The sequence below is a fragment of the Empidonax traillii genome, unplaced genomic scaffold (assembly GCF_003031625.1).
Source record: "Empidonax traillii isolate 1590-97213 ecotype Southwest subspecies unplaced genomic scaffold, ASM303162v1 scaffold1067:size500408, whole genome shotgun sequence".
Lineage (NCBI taxonomy): Eukaryota > Metazoa > Chordata > Aves > Passeriformes > Tyrannidae > Empidonax > Empidonax traillii.
Window position 1 is genome coordinate 413,306 of NW_020956260.1, and position 24,180 is coordinate 437,485.

Consider the following 24,180-nt stretch of genomic DNA (forward strand, 5'->3'; position numbering starts at 1 on the left):
GCATTTCCATCAAAACCTGTTCTTATACATGTCAGAGAGAGATACTTGAAGGTAGTATTTATTTTTTCAGTTTACAGGTGATATGTCATTTACAAAAAAATTACAGACAATGCATCCTTTCAGTGCAGTTTCAAACTAGTTCAAGAACAGGCAAAAGTCTGTGATGATTTGGAATGCTAGTAATTGACAGCACATGCTTTTTTCCCTTAATTGACTGGGTGGGGTAAGGAATGGGGTACAGGTGGGGTGATGAGGAGAAAATGCCAATGTAAATAAGGCCATGCGAATAAAAACTCCTCAGGAGAACTCCTCCAGTCTGGCATATTTTTGTTCTCAGGTAATTGATGCAGAGATTGGAAGTTCGAGAAGACATTTGACACTTGTTATGTGCAGTGCCCTTAGAAGCTGCCAGTACCTTCCCATACCTTCAGTTCTACACCAGTGCTATGATTTCAGATCACCTACTGAGCTAGCTAAAATAGAATGATTAAAGCTTTATGTCTATTCTCCACCATTTGAATTCTCAACTGTAGTTGCTGGGAGAAAGGAAGGTCAAGTTGAAAATGCAAGCTGCCGCTGTATGGTGGCACAACTACAGAACAAGACAGTTTGACTACAGCATCATTAATTTCCTTAAAAGATTAAATACATTAGACAATTCACCACAAACAAATCTATGATTTCAGGATGGAAAGAAGCCCAAACTAGTGTGTCATAAATTAAGCTACATCATTTGCATGAGGTTTATCCAGCCACATCAATCCAGAGAGAGGCAAGATGGACTGACCGACTTCCACATCAGAAAGATCAACCCAAAGCAAGGGTGAAGTTCCTAACTAAAGGAAGACTATTCCATAATTTGCCCCTCTGCTGTTGGCAGCACAGTTGCTTCCTTTCTACAGTATTTGTAATCTCAGACAAGACAAGGTCTACGGAACAAGGAAACCAATGCAGATTCCAAATCCGTTATTTGAAGTTTTAGCCTATGCTTTGTTCCTTATCTCACTCAATTGTGCAAAGGGGCTCTTAGAAGGAGCAGATCGTAACACAGTTGTCTCTGGAGACTGAAGAGGATTTAGATGGTAACATTTATGCAAAAGCATCAGAGATTACAAAGATTATACGCAAGCATGACCTTACCTTTGGGAGCTTGACTCCCAGCAGTACTTTCTGTTCTTGAAAGTCCCTCTGAACCCTCCAGAACAGCTTCCCATGACATTCAAGTAAGGACTGCTACACAGAAACACAGCCTTTCTTCCTGTGAAGTCTCTGCTGAAGCAGTGTTACCTGACCTCCTTCCCCAGGCAACCTTTTTTACTTGCTCTCCTAATCAGTCCTCTAGGACTTTCTGAGGTGAAGATAAGGACTATCAAATTAATTCCCTAATAGCTGCCACAGGACTATTTCTAAGTAAGTTATGCAGAAGGTGGAAGGGGATTTAAGGGAAGATTGTGCATGCTTGCATATATTTACAGGGATTCTCTCCACATCTACTGACTTAAAAAAACCCTCTATTATTAAAGTTTGAAAATTAATTTTTGCCTTTTTGCAAAATTAAAATCAACCCTCAAGGATTAATAGGATATAAAAAAGAAATCTATTTTACAGCACTGACTAGTATTACCTTTAAAATCAACAGGAAAAAAACCCACATGCTGTATTATTATTTGATAAAGCAAAAATCGCCCACAACATAATCACCCAAAATGAACCAGTGTGAAGTTTTTATTTGCATGGCCAAAATATCTTCCTTTTGTTCCCCTGCAACTTTAATTCCCTTAACACACCTTAAGGTTTTTGCTGCAGGAGGAACAAGATGCAGCAATTCATACTTCCTTGAACAACCACTCCCACAACACCTAAACATTTAACAGATGTAGCAAATGACAACACCACGAACGGGAAAAAACTAATTCCACCATTCAGCATGGTCTGCAACAGCGTCTTTAGGGCTGGCTGAAGTGGGCAACTTCACTTTAGAACGCCATTTCCTCCTTGTTCCTTTACAGTGTTGGTGGTTTCAATCCATACTTCTTTGCAACTTCTGTCTGGGCATAGGCAGCATCACAGAGTGAGTAGAGGTGAGCCATCTCCATTTCGGATTTGGCCAGGTTGATAGCTTTGTTGAACATTTCAATGGCTTTATCCAGATTACCTCTGAAACAAATGAAAATTTAGTCCAATTAAGACTCCCAAAGCAATTTTTTCATCTCTGCAACATCATTTTTCCTTCAGGGCTTGCACTCAGCACTGCTGGCAGCTTAAGACGACATCGGGAGGGACCACCATAAGAACTGAGAGAAACTGTTACCAAGACTAAACAACTGGAACAACTGTTAAAAAGTCTTCCTCTCGGGAGCCCCCACGGGTGGTAATGCAGGATAAAATGTTCTCACCAGGACACCAAGTTTATTTACTACAAAGATAATGCTGGGACAACCAAAGGAACTCTCACCTCCCTTCAGAAGAGTTTGTATACATAAAAGAAAAACTCGCACAGACAGAAGCACGTTATTTAAATAGCAAAAGCTTGCAAAATTTCTCATGGCAGTAGTTTAATTGTCTGTCCTTTTGATGACTGGGCATATTAAAAAAAGATTCAACTGTACTCTCAGCTACACGCCAAACTTTTGCCCAATTGCAATACAATGTTACAGAACAGTGCATTAGTGTTTCCTCGGTAGGTGAGAACTTGCAATCTGCACTCCTTGTTGGCTACAGGAGAGAACAGCACAGGATCTTCAGTACAAATGGCCCATTATGTTAAAGGACAACATCAGACACAAGTGAAGCCTAGTGATGATTAAGGAAGTCACTTTAAATGCAGAAGGGATGTCTTTAAACATACACAGACTCATCTGCATGTTGCCCAGTAAATATGAAGATCACCAACATGAGAAATTGTCAGATCCTAAATCAGAATTACACCACAGAGAATGGAAGGCTTTACCGAAGAATTAGAGAACAGAAGTCAGGACTTTGGGTAAGAGCTGGCCTTGCACAGCACCGGGGAGAAGATCTTAAGACTTATGATCCATAAGGATATTTAAAGAACTACTGTAATTTCAAAAATAACTAAGAACATTTAGCACTTCAATTCAGCATTACCTTTGCACTTCAATCGTTCCCATGGTTTCATATGCAAAATCACATTTGTTATCAATCTCAATGGCCTTGCTTATGAGTTCTAACCCTTTGTCTAAGTCTTGCTTCCACTGGAGCTGAAGTAAACTAGAAGAAAAAGAAAATTTCAAACAGACTTCAAATACTCCTCCCAAAACCCTGATCATGGTAAGCAAAAGCATCCCAAATGTAAAATGCATTTCATTTCTAATGCAGGGTAGGCAGTAACTTAGTAACTTCATTACTTTTAGAAACATGTCTATGAATGTCACCTTCAATAAGCCACGTTACTGCTTTAGTGACACTAAAGAAAGGCAAATTTCTCCCAAGAAGACTTGTTATATGTTGTTTTATGAAAGAAAAAACTTCAACACGAAGCTGAAACATTCACTTCAGGTTGAATCATCTAAATATGGCAACTGCCCTCGACCGAAAGGATTGCAAACTCGGTACATACCCTTTATGAACATATGTAGTAGCATTGTCTGGCTCAAGGTCAATGCATTTATCATACATTTCATCAGCCTTGCCAAACTGCTGTTGATCAGTTAGTGCCTGCATCAAAAGAGAAACTACATGTCAATAAGCAACCAAAGCATGCGCTCTGCACTGGGCTAATTCTAATTAAAACCATATTGACAATGTGTGATTGGATATAGTTCTTTTATTGTAGAGCAGGTCAGGCACATCAGTTACCAGAGTTAAGGTTCAAAATTGAGGCTTCTTACGAAGAAAATTGCTGGGCTTGAAGTGCAAGAATTACTGACCCCAGTACTAGCTGTAATGAGAGGTCCACAAGCAACACACTGTGTTCTGCAACTAAAAATCTTTCTAACAGACTGTACCTGGAAACCTCAATTCTTCCTTTCCAAATACACTTCTTTCAAAAGGAAAGGCATCTGTATTACCTACTTAAAATCAGAACATCTCATGCTTCGCACTAAAACCAGCAGTGGGTTTTCTTAGAGAAATTACAGTCTCTGTTACAAGTGCACCCTAAACAGCTTTCTAAACCAGTACCTGCCACTTGTAGCAGAACAAAACTTTTACCCTAGTCCCACACATTTAACTCCCAGATTTCCTAGAGAAACCCTGACATTCATCATGTGAGATGCCACACACATGCCGGAAGGGGGTAATCATGCAGGAATGACTTCTGTCCCCTAATAACTGCCCTCAACTCTCATTACTCTGCTCTATATTCTGCACCACCAATTTCCCCTCTGCTTCCTCTACCCCAGAACACCCATAACCATAAATGCATATAGCTTATACAAGACAGCATGAGTTATCTCAGAACTCAGTATCAAAAATCTCCACATATTATTTGAAGAAATGTATGTTATCCAAAGAAAAAAGTGCAAGAGAATGTAGCATTTTCCTCGAGAGAAATACATACCTGAGCATAGAGTGCATAGCCTTCAGCACACTTTGGAAATTTTTTAATGACATCTTCAAAGCCTTTCATGGCTGCTTGCACAGTCAAAGCATTACTTCCTGTATAAGCCTGGCGATACTATTTATGAAAAAAAAAAAGAAAAAAAAAGGGGGGGGTGAGAAAAATTACACACCACCATACTACAAAAAGGGTGATCAGACCTGCATCATAATAATTAAAAGTTTACATATATATACACACACATATATAGAGATATATAAAGAAGAGAACTGGGATTGTTCAGCCTGGAAAGAGAAGGCTTTGGGGTGACCTAATTGTGGCCTCCCAGTACCTGAAAGGAGCCTACAAGAAATGTGGAGATGGACTTTCTACAAGGGCATGTAATGACAGGACAAGGGGGAATGGCTTCAAACTGAAAGAGGGTGGGTTTAGATTAGATATTAGGAAAAAATTCTTTGCTGTGAGGGGTGGTGAGATATGGAACAGGTTGCCCAGAGAAGCTGTGGATGCCGCATCCCTGGCAGTGTTCAAGGCCAGGCTGGATGGGGCTCTGAGCAACCTGGTCTAGTGAAAGGTATCCCTGACCTTGGCAGTGGGGTAGGATCTGGATGATCTTTAAGTCCAACCCAGGCCATTCTGATTCTGTGACAAATTCCAGACAGTGACATGCCTGTACATTCTGGTTTGGGAACCTACCACATGTCCAAGCCTCTGGATTTGGAGAGGAAAATGGGAGAAAGCAGGAAGTCATAAGGCCTGATAGTTGTGATAGCCTCCCACTATTTTAAATGCCTAGAAATTCCAAACCTAGCATTCCTCCTTGTTCACACCGTGCAAAGCTGTCCTGAGAAGATTCTTGCACACTGAGTCATTGCACCAACTTGAGACAGTTTGTTTCCAATTTCTTGAAGGTGAGAGTCTTTTACAACAGGAAAACTTTATTAAAATCAATTTTATGTGATCCAACTGAAATGAAGATTTTTTTGTTCCTCTCCCACAAAACAGAAAAAATGTCCTACTGTTTGAACAATGAATGTTTCAGAAGGAAAGCAGCAAACCCATACTACAACTGAAGAAAGCGTTTCATTATTCTTTCACCTTACTACTAAAACAGAGATGTTTGTTGCCTTACTTTCCTATTCAACTGGAATATAAACCAGAGAAACACAGTATATTTTCCAGAACTCTTTAAAGATAAAACACCCAGATAAAAACCAGCAAGTTACCTACCAGAGCAAAACATTTCTGTGCTTGAGCCAAGGCAGAATTGGGTCGCAACCGGATACATTCATCAAAGTCTTCCACAGCCTCTTCAATTTGGTCAAGCAGAATTTTCAGCTAGCCAGAATGAAAGAAAATCCTATTTCTGTATTTCATCTGTGCTTCAGACACTTAGGTGATAATTCAATTAGTGTCAGTTACTCATATCATCTCCAGCTCAGTTTTAGAACTGTCTAGAAACCTACAAAACCCGTAACTAAAATCACTGTCATAAAATACAAAAGCTGCCAGTGAAACTCTGGCTACATGCACACGAAGGCAATGTCTGTGTGTGGGGATTGAGAATGCTTGCCTTTTAGACTGTTGCCATTACTGCTTTAGCATTATGTCCAGGCTCCAAAGCTACGAAGTATTTTCTCAAGTCATTTTGCCTCTCTATAGTCAATGTCTGTGCACTATTTTAACACTGAAATATTCTGGCTGTTCCAGCTTGCATTTCAAAATTTTTTTTGTTTGGTTGGGTTTTTTGTTTTGTTTCTGTTTGGGTTTTTTTGATACTCTCATTCCTCCACAAGAGCAGAGCTCACTTCATCATTCTCTGACTTTACTGTGAAACTACAGTAAAACACTAATTTTCAATCTGCAGGAAACCTTCATTCCCTTCAATCAACACAAAGCATCATTTTTTTTCTGAGCACTAAGGAGATCCAACGAAATCATGGAGAAAGACACTTGATCCATGGAAGTCTTCCTCACAAATACAACGTAGCATATCTGCATATGATAATATTCCTATTTTCCTGCCAGCACTATTCATATTACAGGTCCGTGGAAGCAGGCCTTTCTAGGTCTAGAAATTAGTCAAGGACACAGCAGGGATGAGCTGAACAGATGCAAGTCTAGGCCACACTGCTGCAGGTGCTTTCAGGAGCACTCTGTAACAAAGCTTCCTCCTGTGCAGATGCTGCTCTGCCATTCAGGCCCCTCCCCAGAACAGTGTCTGTACTTTTAAGTCAGAGTCTATACTGATAGAGAATTGAAACTCTGTTGCTCTGTGTTCGTTCCTATAGCTACAGAAATAAACTGCTTCTGCCTGGCCTGCCCCTGCAAGTTAGACTGTGTGTTTATTCCCCAAAAGTTCCACTTATGAGTTCATGTCTTTCTGCCACAAACCATATGAAGTGTCTCCGATGACGTACTGATCATTTTTCCTTTTAGCATATAGGGAAATATTTCTTACCTGTCCTCGATGGTGGTAAACATCTGCATTCTGAGGATCAATATCAGCAGCCATGTTAAAGTCTTGTGTGGACAGCACAGGCTGCTGCTGCTGCATATACATACTGCCTCGTTTGATCAGGGCATTAGCTCGGAGCTGTAAAACATGGTCAGAGAAGCATCAGCCACTCCGGTTGTTCCTCCACATTTAAGGCTTCATTTCAACCACAGTAAATTTTTCACTTGACTAGTTTCTCCCACTGATAGATTTTAATTATTCTAAGCAGAAATAAGTTTCATATTATTATTTACAATTTTTTATTTCTAAATAAATCAACTCCCTTACTTAATTTCAAGCACTTCAGCCTATGCTTCCGTCTCAGTGGATTTTCACACCTCCTCCAAAATCTTCTTTAATTATTATGCATACACATAGATCAATGTTTTTTGAAGCAGCTGAATATGCAAATGAAATTAATGTTTTTCACTTATCTATAAACTTATTTTTCACAGTGGATAAAGCCTCCAATTCGTGAAACTTCTTCTGTTCTTTAGTTTGTACTACTGAGCACCTCAAAAACCAACAAGCCCTTGGAAAAAACAATTTGTCAGGAATAAAAGGACAAAACAGTAAATAAACGAGAACACTTCCATCAAAATATCTGAAAACTTGGGAAAACAGCTTCTTGAACTATATTGTAGGTTTATCATCTTAACTTCTCAGCCCCAAACTATCATCCAGCTGTGACAGATTCTTACCTTCACATTGGCATCTTCCATGCTGATGACCTGATCTAGGTCTGGTTTGGCAGCACTTGCATTGCCAATAAGTAAGTAGAAAGTAGCTCGCAGGAGCAAAGCTTCTGCCATGTATTTTCCCTTTGCTTCAATTTCTTTTGTGCTTTCACTGATGATTTTGTCATAGTTCTCTTCTTCCATATATTGTTTTGCTCTCAAATAGCCAGAGCTGTAAATGATGTAAGAACAGTTGTATATCTACGTGCATTCACTGGACACTACAATTTCAATTCAGATTTTTCATTAAATCATTACAAATACCAACTTTTGCTACACTGGTGCAACACCTCATAGTTCCATTGAAACATCTATTCCTAGAGGGAGCCATCACAGACAGGAAACAATCTAGCAAAGAGTGGCCAAATTACATTGGAAATAAAGAAGAAAAATGTTTTAAAGCTTTTGAACTTGGGCTTCATTTGTCCCTTGGTTTTTGTTTTGTGTTTGTTTTTTTTTTTTTTTTTCACATGAAGAACAGCAACAATCTCTGCCTCGAAACAACAGGGCTGGGGTGGAATTCCAGGTCAGGAAAACTGAAATATTATACCTAGCAATCTGCAGCTTTTTTGTGGAAGAATGGATTTCACTGCAAAAATTACAGTAAGCACAGTCTTGTCTCCATCTGCGTCCTGGATTCAGTGAATCTGCCTGTAGATCAGGACATTCTATCTTACTTTAAAAGAAAATCATAATACTGTTTGCAATGGTTTCCATTAGTAAGATAGCAGTGCTATCTTCCGAAAATAAACTCAAAAGCAGCACAGTAAGTTAAAGAACCATTTATGTGTTGCTCAAGCCCCACTAAAAAAACCCAAACAAAACAACCCTCAAGCTTTTCTGCGTCAGAACAAACTTCTCATTTATGGGCAATTTGATCGCAGGATGATAAAACACCCCTTTGGGCTCAGTTGCTGTAAATTCATAGTTTTCATTTAAAAATATCCTTTTCCTAGCTTGTCTTCTCCCTTCCAATCCAAAGGCTAACTTGTTCTCCTCCTTGGAAACACTCCTTCAGTGTAAAATATTTCTCTCTCCAGAAGTATCATTCAGCACTCTCCAGTCCAGTAAAACTCCTAAGATTTACTATCATACTAAATATTCAGTAGTAAATATTCAGCATAACTTCCCAATCTCATTGTCCTTCCTCTGTTTAGTGGAGGTTTGGAACTAGGCAGTCAGCTTTCACCCAGGTTTTGTTTTTAACACTGATATAATTTATCATGGGATTTCCCATGCCAAGTACTAAAAAAACAGCAGCACGTTACACTAAATAAATGTCCAAACCACTGCAAACTTAATTCCAACACCAAACAATTCCCAACTGTACTGCACACTCACTTCTCTTTTACTTCAGAAGCTTCTCCCTCCTTATCCTTATCTTCATCTGACTTCTCACCCTTAAGCAAAGGTTGGGAGATTATATCATCTGTGAAAGAACTGAAGTAGGATTTAATGAACTGTGGTGAGGGCATCAGAGGCTCCCGATTCTGAAACAGAGAAATGTAATTTCAAGTAATTAGATGGAAAATTCAGATGGTAAAGATGGAAACGCAAACAAATGTGATTACAAAAAAAAAAATTGATGCAAGAACCAATGTATGACTTTTCACTCTCTCATTTGATGGTCTGATATTTTGCCAGTTTGATGTTTAGGGATTCTTTAAGCTTCAGATCCCAGTGCAATACCCATCACCAGCGGAAAGAAAGTGAAGACATTTCAGAGAGGAGAGAGATAATAACTTTCTGCATATGTGGCTAGAAATGAGGACTCTTAGGATATCATAAGACATTGAGTAGACGTACTAAGGCAGTAAGTGTGCACATAAATTGGGTGAAAAATCCAAGCGTGGTGGTTTAAGCATGAGCCTGAATTCGAGTAGATTCTGAACAGCAGTTTGCTCTTTTCTCCAACTTGGCCAAGAGAAGCTGCTGTCTATCATTACAACGGAGACTAATGAGGCAATATCCTAGTTCTATGTGGAACTTGGCCCAGATACGACACATTTCTATGAATCCTTTCTACGGCCAAAAAATATTTCTTGCTCAAAATAAGCACTGCATACAAAAATGACAATTCAGTCTCTCCTGCATGAAAACACTGAATGCACTCTTCTGAAGCACATCTATTTTGTGATGCTGCCACCACCACACTAATAGCATAACTCATTTTTGCTACCTCGACACCACACATGTACGTGAGTTTCTGTAGGAAAGAAATTCAGCACCTCAAAACCAACATGGATTTCAGTACTTCTACTACCATCAAAAAACAAGGAAGAATGTTTTAATAACAAGCAAGAATGTATTAATACCTGCTGTAAACCTACAGCCACTTAAAATGACTGCTCCTGGCTATCCCTATACTTCCACAGTTCTCTTTTCTGCAATTTCCAAACATTCATGCAAAGAAACCTTTTCCAACACATCCAGTTTCCATTTAGTTGCAAGCTCAGAAAAGCACTAAGTAGGGCAGCAAACAATCTTAGGGAGTCTCCTCAATGTCAGAATAAATTTGATTACTAAATGGAAACAACTGTTAGAAGTAGATCTCTCTTCCCTACTGAGGTTTCAAAAACTTTGGACAGGTCCCAAAGGAAAATCACATTGGTACAACAGCAGCTTTGTACCACACAGTTTGTGTTGCTTCTTACACTTCAGCAGATGAAGACAGTGACTTGTTCACAATTGCCAGAATGCCAACAACCAACGTTTCAGCAACTAGTCAGGTGAAATAACAATTTCTCAGCAATATCACAAGTCCTACCTTGTATTTCTCTTTGGCCTTTTCTTTTCCCAGGAGTTTAAGAACTTTATCAGCTAATAACATACTTTGCTGGTTTTGGAAGGCTTCTAAAATGCAGACTGCAGTGACATCTAGGAAACAACATACAAGAGTGAAATTAAAGAAATTCTGATAGTCAATGGAATATGATAATATGTGCCACTGTTACAACTAATACACATCCTGTTCAAGGGCAATAGCCAGTGTCCAGTTTGCTGTATTTACCAAGACACCAATTTGTATCCAAAATGACCTTCCTGGGATAAAAGGACTTCATGATAGTGAATGAAAGAAATTAAATTTATTTTTCTCTTCCTGTTTTTATCTAGAGACAGATACACTTAGATGGACAGTGAAAATGTATCCCTCCATCAGGGGCTTCCCCCATTTTGAAAACTGGAGGATATTAATTATGTTCATCGTATGTTTACATTAAATAAAAGTACTAACACAGCTTTTCTTCTGGGACCTGTGCTACTTCTCTACTTCTAAAATTCTCAGTCAGTCTCATCACATGTCACTTCTTCCTCAGTTCAAGAAATCTTCCCATATTACATCTCAAATTTTTCTGCTCACCTCTGTGACTTTGGAATGGAGCAAGGAGAAATACCTTGCTGGCCGATTTAAAGTGCCAACCCGTATCACATTGCTTTCATTTACACACAGAAACCTCTGCAAAAGTTAACCCACTGCTGCCTGAACCAAGCTTTGCAGTGTGAAATGCGCTCCTAGGGTGCACTGTTTCTCTGGATCCTCTAGTTAATGCAAAACTACCATGGATTTTCCCTGTTTAATTTTCATTTAAACATCAGTCAAGATGAACAGAGTTTGGCCTTGAAATTCAAGCAGTGTATTGCCTGAATAAGCTTGAAAAGCAAACATCTTACCCTGGAGTTTTAGTATGGTCTCTAATTCTGCACTGCTACAGGGACCATCATTTTTGCAGAAACTCCCCGCAGCTCTGGCATGGTCAGGACGCACAGGGGAGTCCCCAGGAAAATGCCCAGAAAGAGCAGCTGTACAACCTCAGCAGACGTGCTCTGCCCAAAGCAAACTGGTGCCTGGGCTTGGGTGCAGCAGCAACACCTCCTCAAATTATACTGCCAGGGATCACTGGAGGGTTTTTTTGCTGGTACTGGAAGGGTTTTCTGGGGTTTGTCTGGTTTTGATCTCCTCCACTGCATGGACATACCCAACTTCCTGGGATGTTACTGGCCATATATGGTTGATAGGTAAAAGCAGAATTAAAGAAAAACTGTGTAGTTCACAAAATTAGGAAAATTTCAGGTCTGAAAAAACTGCAAGCTAAAAATCAAACACAAACAAAAGCTGAAATGATTGTCACCAACATTACTGCTATTGACATAAAAAAAACAAGTTACATTTAAAAGCTGTTCTACTGTCACAGGGACACTTGATCTCTCTTGGGGCTTTTATCAGCTGGCAGTTTGTCACAACTCCATAAGGTTTTACATTTTATGATAGCACTCTGGAAGTGCTGATAGTGACTGCAAAGGAGTACCTAAATGAACTAAGTTGTCCTTTTCTATTTACTATGGTCTTAAAGGGCATAAAGGCATTCTGCCAGCAGATAAACAGACAGATGGATAAAATTTCCACATCTTATTAACCTCCTAATTTAGCAGACCTAATTCCTAGCTGTTACACATCATGAAACTAATTTAACAGTCAGATTTGCCAGTCAAAGCACTTATTTTCTGTCCTTCTTTGATAATGAGCATGGCTGAAAATTTCATTTGCCTTTTAACCTTTCATCAGCAGGAATGATTTGACTTGATGAAATTTATATGAGTCCTTTCAAGCAGTGTACTGTAGTTCAAAATTGCCCTGAGACAACACACCTGACCCGTACTTCTTCTAAATTTCCATGGCTTTTCAGTCCCATCTTCCTGACAGATTAAATTGTATTCTGTTTAGGAATAATATATGGAAGGATCTGACACAGTAGTTTCTGCCAAATACGTAGTACTAATATTAAAAAAAAAATTCAATCTGTTTTAATTTTCATAAGCTATGCACCAGAACCAAATTCAACTGAAGCTGTTTTCCCTCTAAAACCTGTCCATTGCATTTAAATGACTGTCATACTCTTATTTCTGATGATTTATCTCCACCTGCAAAAGCACCCTTGTTTCTGCAGTAGCATAATTTCTCTAAAACAAACAGGGAAGAAGAAAATTTGTTAACTGTATGGAAATAGAATGACTGTTGTCTGGGTTATCCACTCAGCATGTTAGATGAATTCTACCCTAAAATGCAGGGAGTTTCCTGGGGAAAGAATTCCTTAAGTGGCTACAGCAACATGAATTTCTCAGAAGTTATTTCAGATGTAAGTAGATTAGAGCTTGAGAAATGTGAAAAGGTTTCTTCTGACAAGAGAAGAATATGTATTTGCAGTAGCCATGAATGGTTTTAATAATTCTGTATTATCGTAGCTACAGAAGTAAACCCAAAACAATTCCAGAAGTCACCATCTCCAAAGCACCAGAGTAAATTCCACTTTTTAGCATGCACATCATGAGACACTCACCTTCTAAACATTCCTTCTTATTGTCTAGCTTCTCATGGGCCTTTGCACGCCTGAAGAGAGCTTTTACATATTTAGGATTAAGCTCAACAGCCTTTGTGCAATCTTGTGCCACCTCTGTCCATTTTTGCTGTGGGGAGAAAAACAACACGGTGAGAGAGGCCCCACTCAGCTGCTCCATGTTAGCCTGTCATGACCAGCTCCAGGGTCATGTGCACCTGACAGGAGCTGCAGCTCCCAGGGCTCTGGTTCTACCTGCTGGCTTCTATTTCTGCAAGTTTCTCAGTAAGAAACTACCTGGCCACCACTGCAAGCCACCTGCACCTGAAAAGCGACGGAGCAGAAAAGGAATTCCTACAGAAAAATTAACCGTTGAGTTCATGCAAAGGTGCTCGCAGGAGGTAACATTGGGACTGAAAGACGGGTATAAAACAGCTAGAAGGAAAAAAGATGGAAATATAATGAAAACAAACAACTTTAACAAAGTGCTAAAGCACTTTTTAGACAAAAAAAGTTATTTCAAAACAGGTTTTCCTGATAGAGGGACCACACATATTTGGGATTCATTATGGCATGAATTTGTGTTAGGCAAGAACTGTTTTATCTCTCCTCCAACACCAGATTTATCTAATCAGTCTCTCACTTGATACTTCAGACTGCACAAAGCCAATTTTTCCACTCCTTTATAAAGCTGACTAACTTGACCTCATAAGCAAATCTATGATACTGTAATAAGCAACACTGATTGACTTCTAAATCTAATACCAAGTACACTCAGCTATCGAGTAAATGTTACTTTCCCATGTGTGAAATTTAGGTCTTGGCCTTCAGAGGGTTTCTATGATTTCTTTTCTTAAATTTTGAAGCAGCATCCTTCCAAAATATTTGGCTTTTCACCCAACAGTTAAAGAAATCCTCTAGTAGAGAAAAGCAAAATCAAATTAGTGAGTTGTGAAGGCAGAAGATATCACCGGGGATCTTTCAGCGGACAGAAGTGACAAAATACAAAACTGACAATGCTACATTTTTGAATAAACACATGATTATCCCAAATTTCTTACCAGCTGTTCATAGGCAGCAGCTCTATTTTGATAGAAGGTAGAAAGATCAAGGTTTTTCTCAGGAGGGCACAGGCTGATAGCCTCAGTATAACACTGAATAGCTGACTCATATTTTCCTGCTTTGAAGTACTTGTTTCCTTTGTTCTTGGCTGCTTGGGCTCTACCAAGAGGGCTCTGAAAAAGAAAGTGATAGGTCAGTTCAAATAAGAAAAGCACCACGTCACACAAACTATGCACTTAAGGGCTGATCTTCAAAGGTATAAAAATGGATCTGAGTGGTAAACTCTAGCCTAGACTTTTGAAAAATATCACTGATTTTATTCCCACGAAACAAACAACAGATTTTCTTTTGCAAGTGTTTTAGACAGGAGATAACCTTTTCAAAAGATTCACTGCAATGGTATTAAACAATGCAGTGATTTCTGTTTAGAAAGCTAAACAGATTGTAATCTTACACTGCTGGTGATCAGAAGAACCAATGAGGTAAGTTATTTCTCCAAATACTAAATGTGCAAAGACAAAAAAGCCCTCAAAGCAATTGAAATAGAAGGGTTTCCTACTGAAATAAATATAGCCTATAAGACTAGAGGTGACTCATCAGACTATGAATTAAATATGGAAAACGCTTTGTGGAAAGACCTACTGAGCAAAATAAATAAAGTCTGTCAGGAAAATAAAGCTCCTTTGCCTTTTATTCACTAGACAAAATTAACTAACTTTATAGCTGACTGCTCTACAGCTTTACACACTTTGCTTTATCCAAGGAGAAGGGCTGGACCATCACTGTCTTAGCAGAGGATGGGACACTTTGCTAACTGGCCTGAGACCCTGCTAAGTGCATCTTTATGTTCTGCACCACATGTTGATCCTCTGTATTTCTACAAAAACTAACACTGCTACCTGTAACCCCTAGATTTACATGAGTTATCAAGTGCCATGGTTTATAAGGAATCAGATGTAAAAATGCTCTCTTTACCAAAGGGGTATGACCCACATTCAAGAAATACAGAGCTGCAAAAGATCCTAACCTTAATCTTCTGGGTTTCTGCTCCTCTTTCACAGCCTAGCTTCAAGGATCAACATTTTGGGGCAGTTCTGGCTAAGCTGCCTGACCAAAATGAACAGACGTCCGAGCACACATGCCATTCTACTGGCCTCTCTGAGGAAGGATAGAGTACAGACTGGGGGCAGTAATGCCTAAACAACAGCTGCAGGATTCATGACATTTTACCTGCATGGAAAAGATCATCTAGGATTTGCTGGAAACTGTCAGTACAGCTCTCTGACCATACTTCTGCCTTCTCTCCCCCACTCATCCACCACCAGCACCAAACCACACCCAGATCGCTGAAAGACAAATTTGAAAGCATCTTTGCATTTCATCTGCCTGTTCCCCTTCATGTCTGCTCACTTCATGCCAATCTGACCATTTTTAGCATCTAAGTGATTTTTAAAACTGAAAACCTGAAGGGAAGCCAGATGCTGCTGTACAGCCTGTCTTTTAAGGCCTGAATTCCAATCCTGGCATGAGAGAACAAGATAATGGGTGGTAGCCTTAGTTCCTACATAAAAACAGGCATCCAAATAGAACAAAAGTATCTTACAGGCACTTGCCTGAGGGGAGACTTACAAGTGAAACCATATAAGGGAGAGAATTTCTTAAATATCCCTACTGCCACAATAGCTCTTCTCTCACAAGTCACTAATCACTGGACTTGTAGGAAATCAATCTGCACCATCTTTATTTCTCACAGAACAAAACAATCTACGTGGCTTTTAAATTTTTTTCTATTGCAAGACTTTAAATTTAAATTGATAAAAGGTTATTAACTTCACCAGTTACACTGGTGTAACTGATGTTTGCAACTCAATGGATACATAAGCCAGAATTAGAGTGCAAATACTTTTAATGAGATCCAAGTAACTGTGTATCTGATAAGTTGTTTCTTTAGAACTGAAGCTGAAGTTCAAAAAGGTTAAATTCATTTCAAGTATGTCCTAAATTTAGCTCTAAATGCAACAATGCTTCTCTTTTAACTAAGGGAAGGGTTATGCACATGCAGCAAACTTAAAGGCGTGAAAGTCAGCTTGAATTTCTCCTTCTGCATTTCTACAGCAAACCCTTTGTGAAATGATCTACAAAATTCAACGCTGACCCTATTAACTTGAACCAAAAAAAGCAAAACACACAATACAGGCTACATTCATACATGTGTTCCCAGAACGAAAATTATTCAAGACTGCAGCGATTAAGCGTATACTGTGACAAGATTACTACTTTGTGAACACTGCCAGCTCCTTCAGCCCAGGGATCTCCTACCCCAGTAGCTGAGCGGTGCATGTGCTCCAACCCATGCACTTTGACCGCCCTGCACGACAGCCCTTGCACAGACACGAGTTACAGATGAAAACTACTGGATAATAGGCAAATGCAATGGCTGCTCCAGCGGCAGGTGTGGGATAGGAATTTTAACTGGAAGCGAGACATCTGTAGGTCTGGGGCTGTCACTGCTGGTTCTTGGGAAGCATCAAATCTTCAGACAAGCCTAAGTGCCCTCAACAGGGACCAAAAACTTCAGAGGCTATGAATGCAATGTCCAAGTTATTAACATTAGTAACTCTGTTATCAGAGTAAGCCTTTAGCAACAGTTGCAGGACTGCAGACCACACAACCAGCTACACAGAAGTGAATCACGGAGTATGTGCTGGCTCCATTCTCTGCTGCACTCATTGCATGATCCAAGAAATTTGGGGGTAAGGAATCAGGACTTGGAGCGCAACACGCTGTTATGTGATGAAGTAATCGGTAATGCCCACGGCAAGGAAGAAATCAATTTGTTTGTTTGTTTGTTTATGCTGCCTTAAACTAGACTCGTAGCTCTCGGAAGTTTTATGTCGGCAAACTTGGTCAAACTAATCTGCTGTAGCCCTTGGTATGCACACCATCAAATGCAATGCATGTTTTTGTTGGGTTTGGGCTTTGTTTTGGGTTTTGAGTTTGTTTGGTTGTTTTTGTGTTTGTTTTTTTTTTTTTGGCTGTGAGGTTTTGGGTTTTTTTTTTTGGTGGCTGTTTATTTTATACGAAAATATTAAGCTCACATCTCATTACACGCTGCAAAACATTTTCGTGATAGCACAAATAAGAATATGGAAATTAATTCTTAACATAAGAATGGTTTCCGAAAGTTTGTGAAGTCTTAAATTTAACCCTGACAAGATTTCTAAGCAATTTTTTAAAATATTTTTCTTAGCCCTCCAGTCCTTCTCAGTTGCTACCAGGATGTACACAAGATGTGTACATAAGAAACTGATTATACAATCAAACCTCACGTACCTCATGCACAAGTAATGGAAAAATCTCACTTCTTCCACTTTTTTGCCAAAGTAATGATTCTAGACATTATTTTCTAATTTCACTGCTTCTCCTCACCTGACCCATTGCCATTCTGTGTGGTGCACTGGACATTTTTTACCCCCAAGGTGAAGGTCTATTTAGAGCAAGAAAAACTCTCCCATTTGTCACCTTTTGCTCTAAGAATCTGTGCAACAAACAAACCTCAATAAAAAGAATGTAAGTCCACAGTAAGTTCAAAACAAATAACTCAAAAGTTATTTGCAGTTAACCAAAAAATAACATCTCAGTACTTAGAACTGCTCTGAGCAACGGTTCGTTAACAAGTCGCAACAGAGTTTAAGCCAAAGGACATTTGCGTGATTGAGTTGTCAGTTATCCAAGTAACTAAACAAGCAGATTGCTACCCGTCTAAAGACTAGAGAGCACTGACAAAAACGTCTTAGCAGCTACTTTAACCTCAGCAAACAGGCTTTCCTCACAAAATGTTCAGAAACTGCAAGCAAACAGCAACTTTACAGCAACAGACAGCCAACAGCAAGAATAACAATGCTGAGTAACCCCCAGCAATTCAGAACTTTATATATTTGAGGGAGACTGTTACTCAAAGCAGGACAAGAAATTTCCTGCCAGCCAATGATGACAGTGATTCACAAAAGAAGCATGAGCATAGAGTTTCAGCATTTTCTTTTGGCTGAAAAGGATTTGCATGAGCCCTTGTCTGACAGATGACATGGAGGGGGACTAGTGTTTCAGCCACCTTAATTCAACTCGCAAAAAAAATAAAGCCCTGGTCTAGACCTCTTTTTTCCTCTCCAAGTGAGAGGATCCTCTTGATGAGGTACCAAAAAAAATTTATTTTTTTCTGAATACTTATTTCCCCCCCCCCTTTTTTTTTTTTTTGCACTAAGGTTCATTTCATATAATTTCAAATAATATAATTTCAAACCTATATGAAAGGCATTGACTGAGTAAAAATTGCTTTAAGAGTCTCCTTAGCACTGAAACAACTATGAGAGAAAGTGTGTTTATATGAGCCCAAGATGTAAATTCAGAGTGCAAGCAAGGATGTATTTATTAGTGAGAAATAACAAAGCTCAAGTTTACAGTACACTTTGGCAACGTTCTCAGTCACCATCCTGTTAAATTAATTTGCCGTTCACACCTACCACGAATAAGCAAACTGCACAGGAGATGACAAGAGTCTAACAATTGTTCTTCTGCTATTACACACATATTTAAGGGTTTTCTACACCTGTCCACTACAGCTGGCATCAAACAGAAGACTTAGGGTAGGTTGATAGAGAGATTTATTAGGCAACAGGTGTATAGTACAAGAGAAATTACTTTTAACATACTTTGCTTAGATCAATTCAGAGTAAGAACCAAGATGAGTATATGTAGATAAAGGGTTTTAATTTGATCATACCCTGATCTAAAGACACAGCAGTGAGAGAGACAACACTCAGCAATTGCCATTAAAACAGACACTGGAAAGAAGCCACACTAGTAGGCTGCTGATCCCGATATGTGGCAGCACAAAAGCCAAGGAGTTTGGTCACATTCACCCACCACTGCACTCAAGGACTGTATCCAGCTCACAGGAAAATGTGCAAAGACAGTGAACTGCTGTGGACCCAAATGGCTTTGTTTGCAGTACACAAAGCCACTGGCTGACCTCCTCACATACCAAAACTACAGGGTTACTCCACAAACTTGCTGAAAGATTAAAGGGGTCAGATTTGGACTAGCACAGAGTTGCAATGGGAAGTGATTTCAACTTGAAGAGAAAAAATACTGAAGCAACCAACACACTACCTCACTGACTAACCAGTGCTCACTCCTGTCAGGCAAGGATAGTATAAAACTATTCCGTGATACCTTGAAGGTATCACGGAATAAGTGAAAAAACATGAATCAACAAAAGCAATAAAGGCGAAGCACTCCATGTTTAAGTTATGCAATATTCACTACAAACTAGGAGAGCACGTAAAAAGCAACTGCTGTTACTGAGTAACCATAACATGTTCCATCGAAATTATAAGAAACAACGACAACTTCTGTAATTAACAGATGCAATTTGACTTTACAACCTTTGAGTCATCCATAGATGCAGTTTTATCATCATCACTTAACTGGTCCAATAATACCAGTTTACTGCGGTGTTGAGGAGCTGTGCTTACAGGAGAAGGAATCTCAAAAGTAGTTCAGCTTTTCCCGATATAGCACCTATGCCAAGGGCTCCTGCCAACACAATGTCAGTCACAGCTCACACACTTGACCAGTGCATCAATGCCAGGAGAAGCCTCCAGTGCAGACACAGCCTGGGAAAAAAAATGTGAGGCCCGTGCAGCAGGTAAAAGGAAAGCTTGAACTGCATGCAAAATAGTAACAAGTCTGAATAAAGAATAAGGAAGATTTCAGAGCCTGCGTATTTTCAAAGAACAAAGAAATAAAAAACAAGGTTGTGTCTTCAGAAACAGTGAACAAAGCACCAAATGGATACAAGAGCTGATTGAATGAAATGCACAAAAAAGTATGAGCCCTTAGTTACATTTATGAGTAAAAGAATAGTTAGCTGACACAGCTGTTGGTAGCGAATTCATTACTGACCTTTCTGAAAGACCTCCCGCTTGTGTTTCCACTGAATGAAGTACTTATTCACTGTGCAGATTTGTATGTGAAATTAGACTGAGTTTAAAAAAAAAACCCACCACATTAAAAAGGCAGACTAATACAATGCAGGTAGTTTTACAAGTAAAGCATCTGCACCATTATATTTTCAATCAAGGGTCTTATCAATAATATCCATAACTAATAAAATATGAGGGGAAACATGAAATCTACATGGCATCATCACTTTGAAAATGAACAACACACACATAAAGCAGTCAAGGGAACTTACAGTCACAATTATTTTCCCGCTGCAGCCATATTTTGAGCAGCTAGACAATTATCTCATGTCATCAGTCAAATCTGGCAACTTCTTCTATTGTTTTTCTGAAGTAGTATCGCTCATTTTTTTACAGTGTATGCAATTACACTCTTCAAGGAACTCTAGGTTATACCACTCAACACAGATGCATAGTCTTCCAGTATTTTAATTTGTGGAGCAATCTGAAAGACCTAGACAAACAGTATTTTAAATCAAATGCTATGTAAGTGTTTTAAATGTTTTAAGAGCTTGCTTCAAGTACAGCTGCAGAATGACTACAAACCATTGGATTTTATATTCTGGAATTCAGAAACACAATCAAGAGTGAATATACTAACTGGGAAGTCACTGCAGCTATACAAAGGTCACAGGCAGGCTGCAAACCAGAGCTCACACCTAGCAACCACACTCTTAAAAATGTGCCAGATGCTGCTTGCAGCCACAGGCCAAAATTACCATGGTAAACAAAGTCTGAATTTGTCCTCTGTATAGGACTTGTTCAGTAGTGTGTGGTGCCTGTGAAGGAACAAATCACTGCATTCAAGAAACTGCCTCAAGGTCCTGCATAGGTTTTATAGCTCACTATGCTTCCAGCAATGCCTGAGGGTAGCCATGATTCACCAGCTAGGGAAGTTGCCACCTTCCTCACCACTCCCAAGTGTTCCTGCCACTGCCCGCCCACACACTGATCTTCATCACCAAGGATCAAAGTTAAAACCGACTTTTTCCAGTCTTAGAAGCCGATTTTTTCCCCTCCTTCTCATTTCAGATGGGAAGTTTGAACTGTCGTCTGACAATTCAAAGCATTTTGAATGGTACACAAGAATGGGAAAAGAAAATGCCAGACAGGATTTTCTTACCAAAGCTAATCAGTTTGTCAAATCCATAATTTTAAACATGTTTGTAAACTGCAACCTCACCTCAGTAATGCAGCATGACTGACAATGTACTTCTGTGACAGCAGATGTGCTAAATGCCTCCTTAGATGCATTTTCCAAAATACAGTTATGCAAGAGAATTATGGATTTGATATGGACTCCAATATTGCCTGTTATCCTTCAGTTTTTGCATAGATCACTATATCTGAAAATTCTCAGAACAGTAATTTACAAAAGGATAAATATAAGTTTTGAGAGCATGTCTACTTAGGCAACCTCTTCCTGAGGTCTGTTACTTTAACTGTATGGCTTTAGTACTTTCATGGAACGTGTTTCATTTCAAAATTATCTTGATTGTGTTTTCTTTCTCTCTCAGTCTAACACACAACAGATCACAGATTTCCTTTCCAAAACACTGTTCCCAGACACAACTTACTCACAGCTATTCTACACCTCAGAAGCAGAGGAACGTTTCCCTCTCAGCAGCACATTGTCAGAGTCACGTTCACCCAGTTGATGTGAACTTCACAACACGATGTGTTCAGCAACGCGCTGAACACACACCAGTCCCACCAGGACTGGAACAAGCACACTGGGAAAAAGCTAATCCAGACTGCTGCGAGGTGAGGGCAGAACTGCGACCAGGAACTACGGGTCACACCGGGCGACCACAGAGAGACACGCAGCCCCTGGAGGAGCCCAGCGGGTGAGGGAACTGGAGCACCCCTCTTACAAGGAAAAGCTGAAGGAACTGAGTCGGTTCAGCCTCGAGACGGCTGAGAGGGGACCTCATTAACGTGTATAAATATCTGAAAGGAGGCTGTAAAGAGGACTGGGCCAGGCTCTGCTCGGTGGTGCAGAGCAGTAGGACAAGAGGCAACGGGCAGAAACTGATGCACAGGAAGTTCCTCCTGAACACGAGGAAGAACTACTTTACTGCGCGGGTGACCGTGTGCTCGAACAGGTTGCCCAGAGAGGGTGTGGAGTCTCCTTCCGTGGAGAAGAACCGTCTGGGCACAATCCTGTGCCACGTGCTCTAGCACGACCCTGCTTGAGCAGGGAAATTGGACCAGACGACTCACTGTGGTCCCTTCCAACCCGATCCATTCAGTGACCTGCCGGGCGTGTCATGCAGAGCACGACCAGGATGCCACCCGAACCCCATCCCCTCACACGCCTCCCTCCCGCACTGGCACTCCGAGAGCCGCTTCCCGGACCACTCCGGTCGCCTGCCCGGCCCACCCCGCCGCAGATCGCAGCCGGGCACCCCTTCGCTGCCCCGGCCGGGACCCCGGTCCCGGCCCCTCCGCGCACGGCGGGGCGAGCCCGGTCCCTGCCGCCACTCCCGGCGGCGCCGCCCCCCGCTCACCATCTCCTCGTGGCCGGGCCCGTCGGGCTGCCCGGAGCCTCCATCGCCGCCGGGCCCGGGGCTCGCCCGCCCCTCGGGGGTCTTCCTCTCGCTCGCGCCCTTCCCGCGCCGCGCCGCCCGCCGCCCCCACAGGTAGATGGCTCCGGCGCCCAGCAGGATGGGCGCGCCCAGCACCAGCGCCAGCTGCCAGCGGGACAGCCCCGCGGGGCCGCCGCCGCCCGCCGGCTCCACGGGCTTCGAGGCGGCCATGACGCCCGGGCGGAGCAGCGGGAGGAGGGTCAGCGGACACGCGGGGCTCGCCGGGAGCGCGGGGCTGAGCCGAGCCGCGCCCGCCCGCACCGCCCGCACCGCCCCTGTCGGCCCGGCGGGGCAGCGCAGCCCCGGGGGGGAGACCGGCAGAGCATGCGGGCCGCGGGGACGCCGCCGGAGCGGGAGAGGTGTCAGCCCGAAAACGCTGGAGGGGCCTCGGGTCTGGACTGATGTTGCGCGGAAGGAGTTCTGGGCCGCTCACACGCGGAGTGCGCTCCACCTCTGGAGCGCTGTGTCCGGCTCTGCGCTCCTCAGGACGAGAGAGACGGGGAGCTCCTGGAGCACGTCCGGTAGAGGACAACGAGGGTGATTAAGGGACTGGAGCATCTCTCTTTCGAGGAGAAGCTGAGGGAGCTGGGTCTGTTCAGCCTCGAGAAGAGACGGCTGAGAGTGGACCTCACTAAACTGTGTAAATATCTAAAAGTGGGCGTCCAAGAGGATGGAACCGGGCTCTTCTTGGTGGTTGCCAAGCGATAGGACAAGAGGCAAGAGACAGAAACTGATGCACAGGAAGTTCCTTTGAACATGAGAAACTGTGTGGATGACCAGAACAGGTTGCCCAGAGGGGTTATGGAGTCTCCATCACTGGAGATACTCAAGAACCGTCTGGACACAATCCTGTGCCTGAGCAGGGAGTTTGGACCAGATGATTCACTGTAGTCTCTTCTAACCCGACCCTGTCTGTGATTCTGTTCTTCTGTGATTCTGTGTAGTTTCAGCTAATACGAGTGATTTAAAGTCTCTAGGACTTTGTAGTGGAGCGTTTTGAAGCAATCTTTGTTATAAATGACATCTTTAAGTTATTAATTGAGTCTGTCTTAAAAATAATTTAATATGCAGTACTGGAATTTGTACTTGTAGTGTATGTGTGTGTGTATGCCTACGTAGCATCCTTACCTGTAGGCAGAGGAAGCTTGTGTTTCTGTCTCCACTTATTTCCATGGAGCATGTGGCTGAGGAGGAAGACAAGTTGTCTTTGATACATTTTTATACTCAGAAAGCTCTAGTCTTCTCACGGCTAGAAATTTCATTGTAGGTGGCAGGGAAATGGAAGGAATATGTGTCTTCACACATATTGCAGTGTAGAAAAAAAGGACTGAAAATATAAACAACAGGAAGATTGCAAAGCAAATACTTCAGGAGCCCAACTAAAATTTGCCCTGCTGCACTCTGAGTCAGTATATCTG

General features: G+C 41.2%; 1 protein-coding gene across 1 annotated transcript; it reads right to left on the reverse strand.

The window, feature by feature from the left end:
- Positions 1 to 42: 42 nt before the first annotated feature.
- TOMM70 (translocase of outer mitochondrial membrane 70) lies at positions 43 to 22,948 on the reverse strand. The gene is made up of 12 exons (XM_027904581.1): positions 22,685 to 22,948; positions 14,151 to 14,324; positions 13,093 to 13,219; positions 10,524 to 10,633; positions 9,098 to 9,246; positions 7,721 to 7,928; positions 6,984 to 7,118; positions 5,753 to 5,860; positions 4,523 to 4,639; positions 3,581 to 3,678; positions 3,109 to 3,231; positions 43 to 2,157 (listed from the first exon to the last, which is right to left on the reverse strand). The coding sequence occupies exons 1-12, from the start codon at positions 22,931 to 22,933 to the stop codon at positions 2,004 to 2,006; spliced, it is 1,752 nt and encodes a 583-aa protein (XP_027760382.1). The 5' UTR covers positions 22,934 to 22,948; the 3' UTR covers positions 43 to 2,003.
- Positions 22,949 to 24,180: the final 1,232 nt, after the last annotated feature.

Excerpts from the sequence above, each read along its gene's own strand:
- TOMM70 (XM_027904581.1), bottom strand. The coding sequence starts at position 22,933 with ATGGCCGCCTCGAAGCCCGTGGAGCCGGCGGGCGGCGGCGGCCCCGCG. Across the intron at positions 10,634-13,092 it reads TAAGAAGGAATGTTTAGAAG|ATGTCACTGCAGTCTGCATT; the intron begins GTGAGTGTCTCA and ends GTTGTTTCCTAG. Across the intron at positions 5,861-6,983 it reads TTTACCACCATCGAGGACAG|CTGAAAATTCTGCTTGACCA; the intron begins GTAAGAAATATT and ends CATTCTGGCTAG.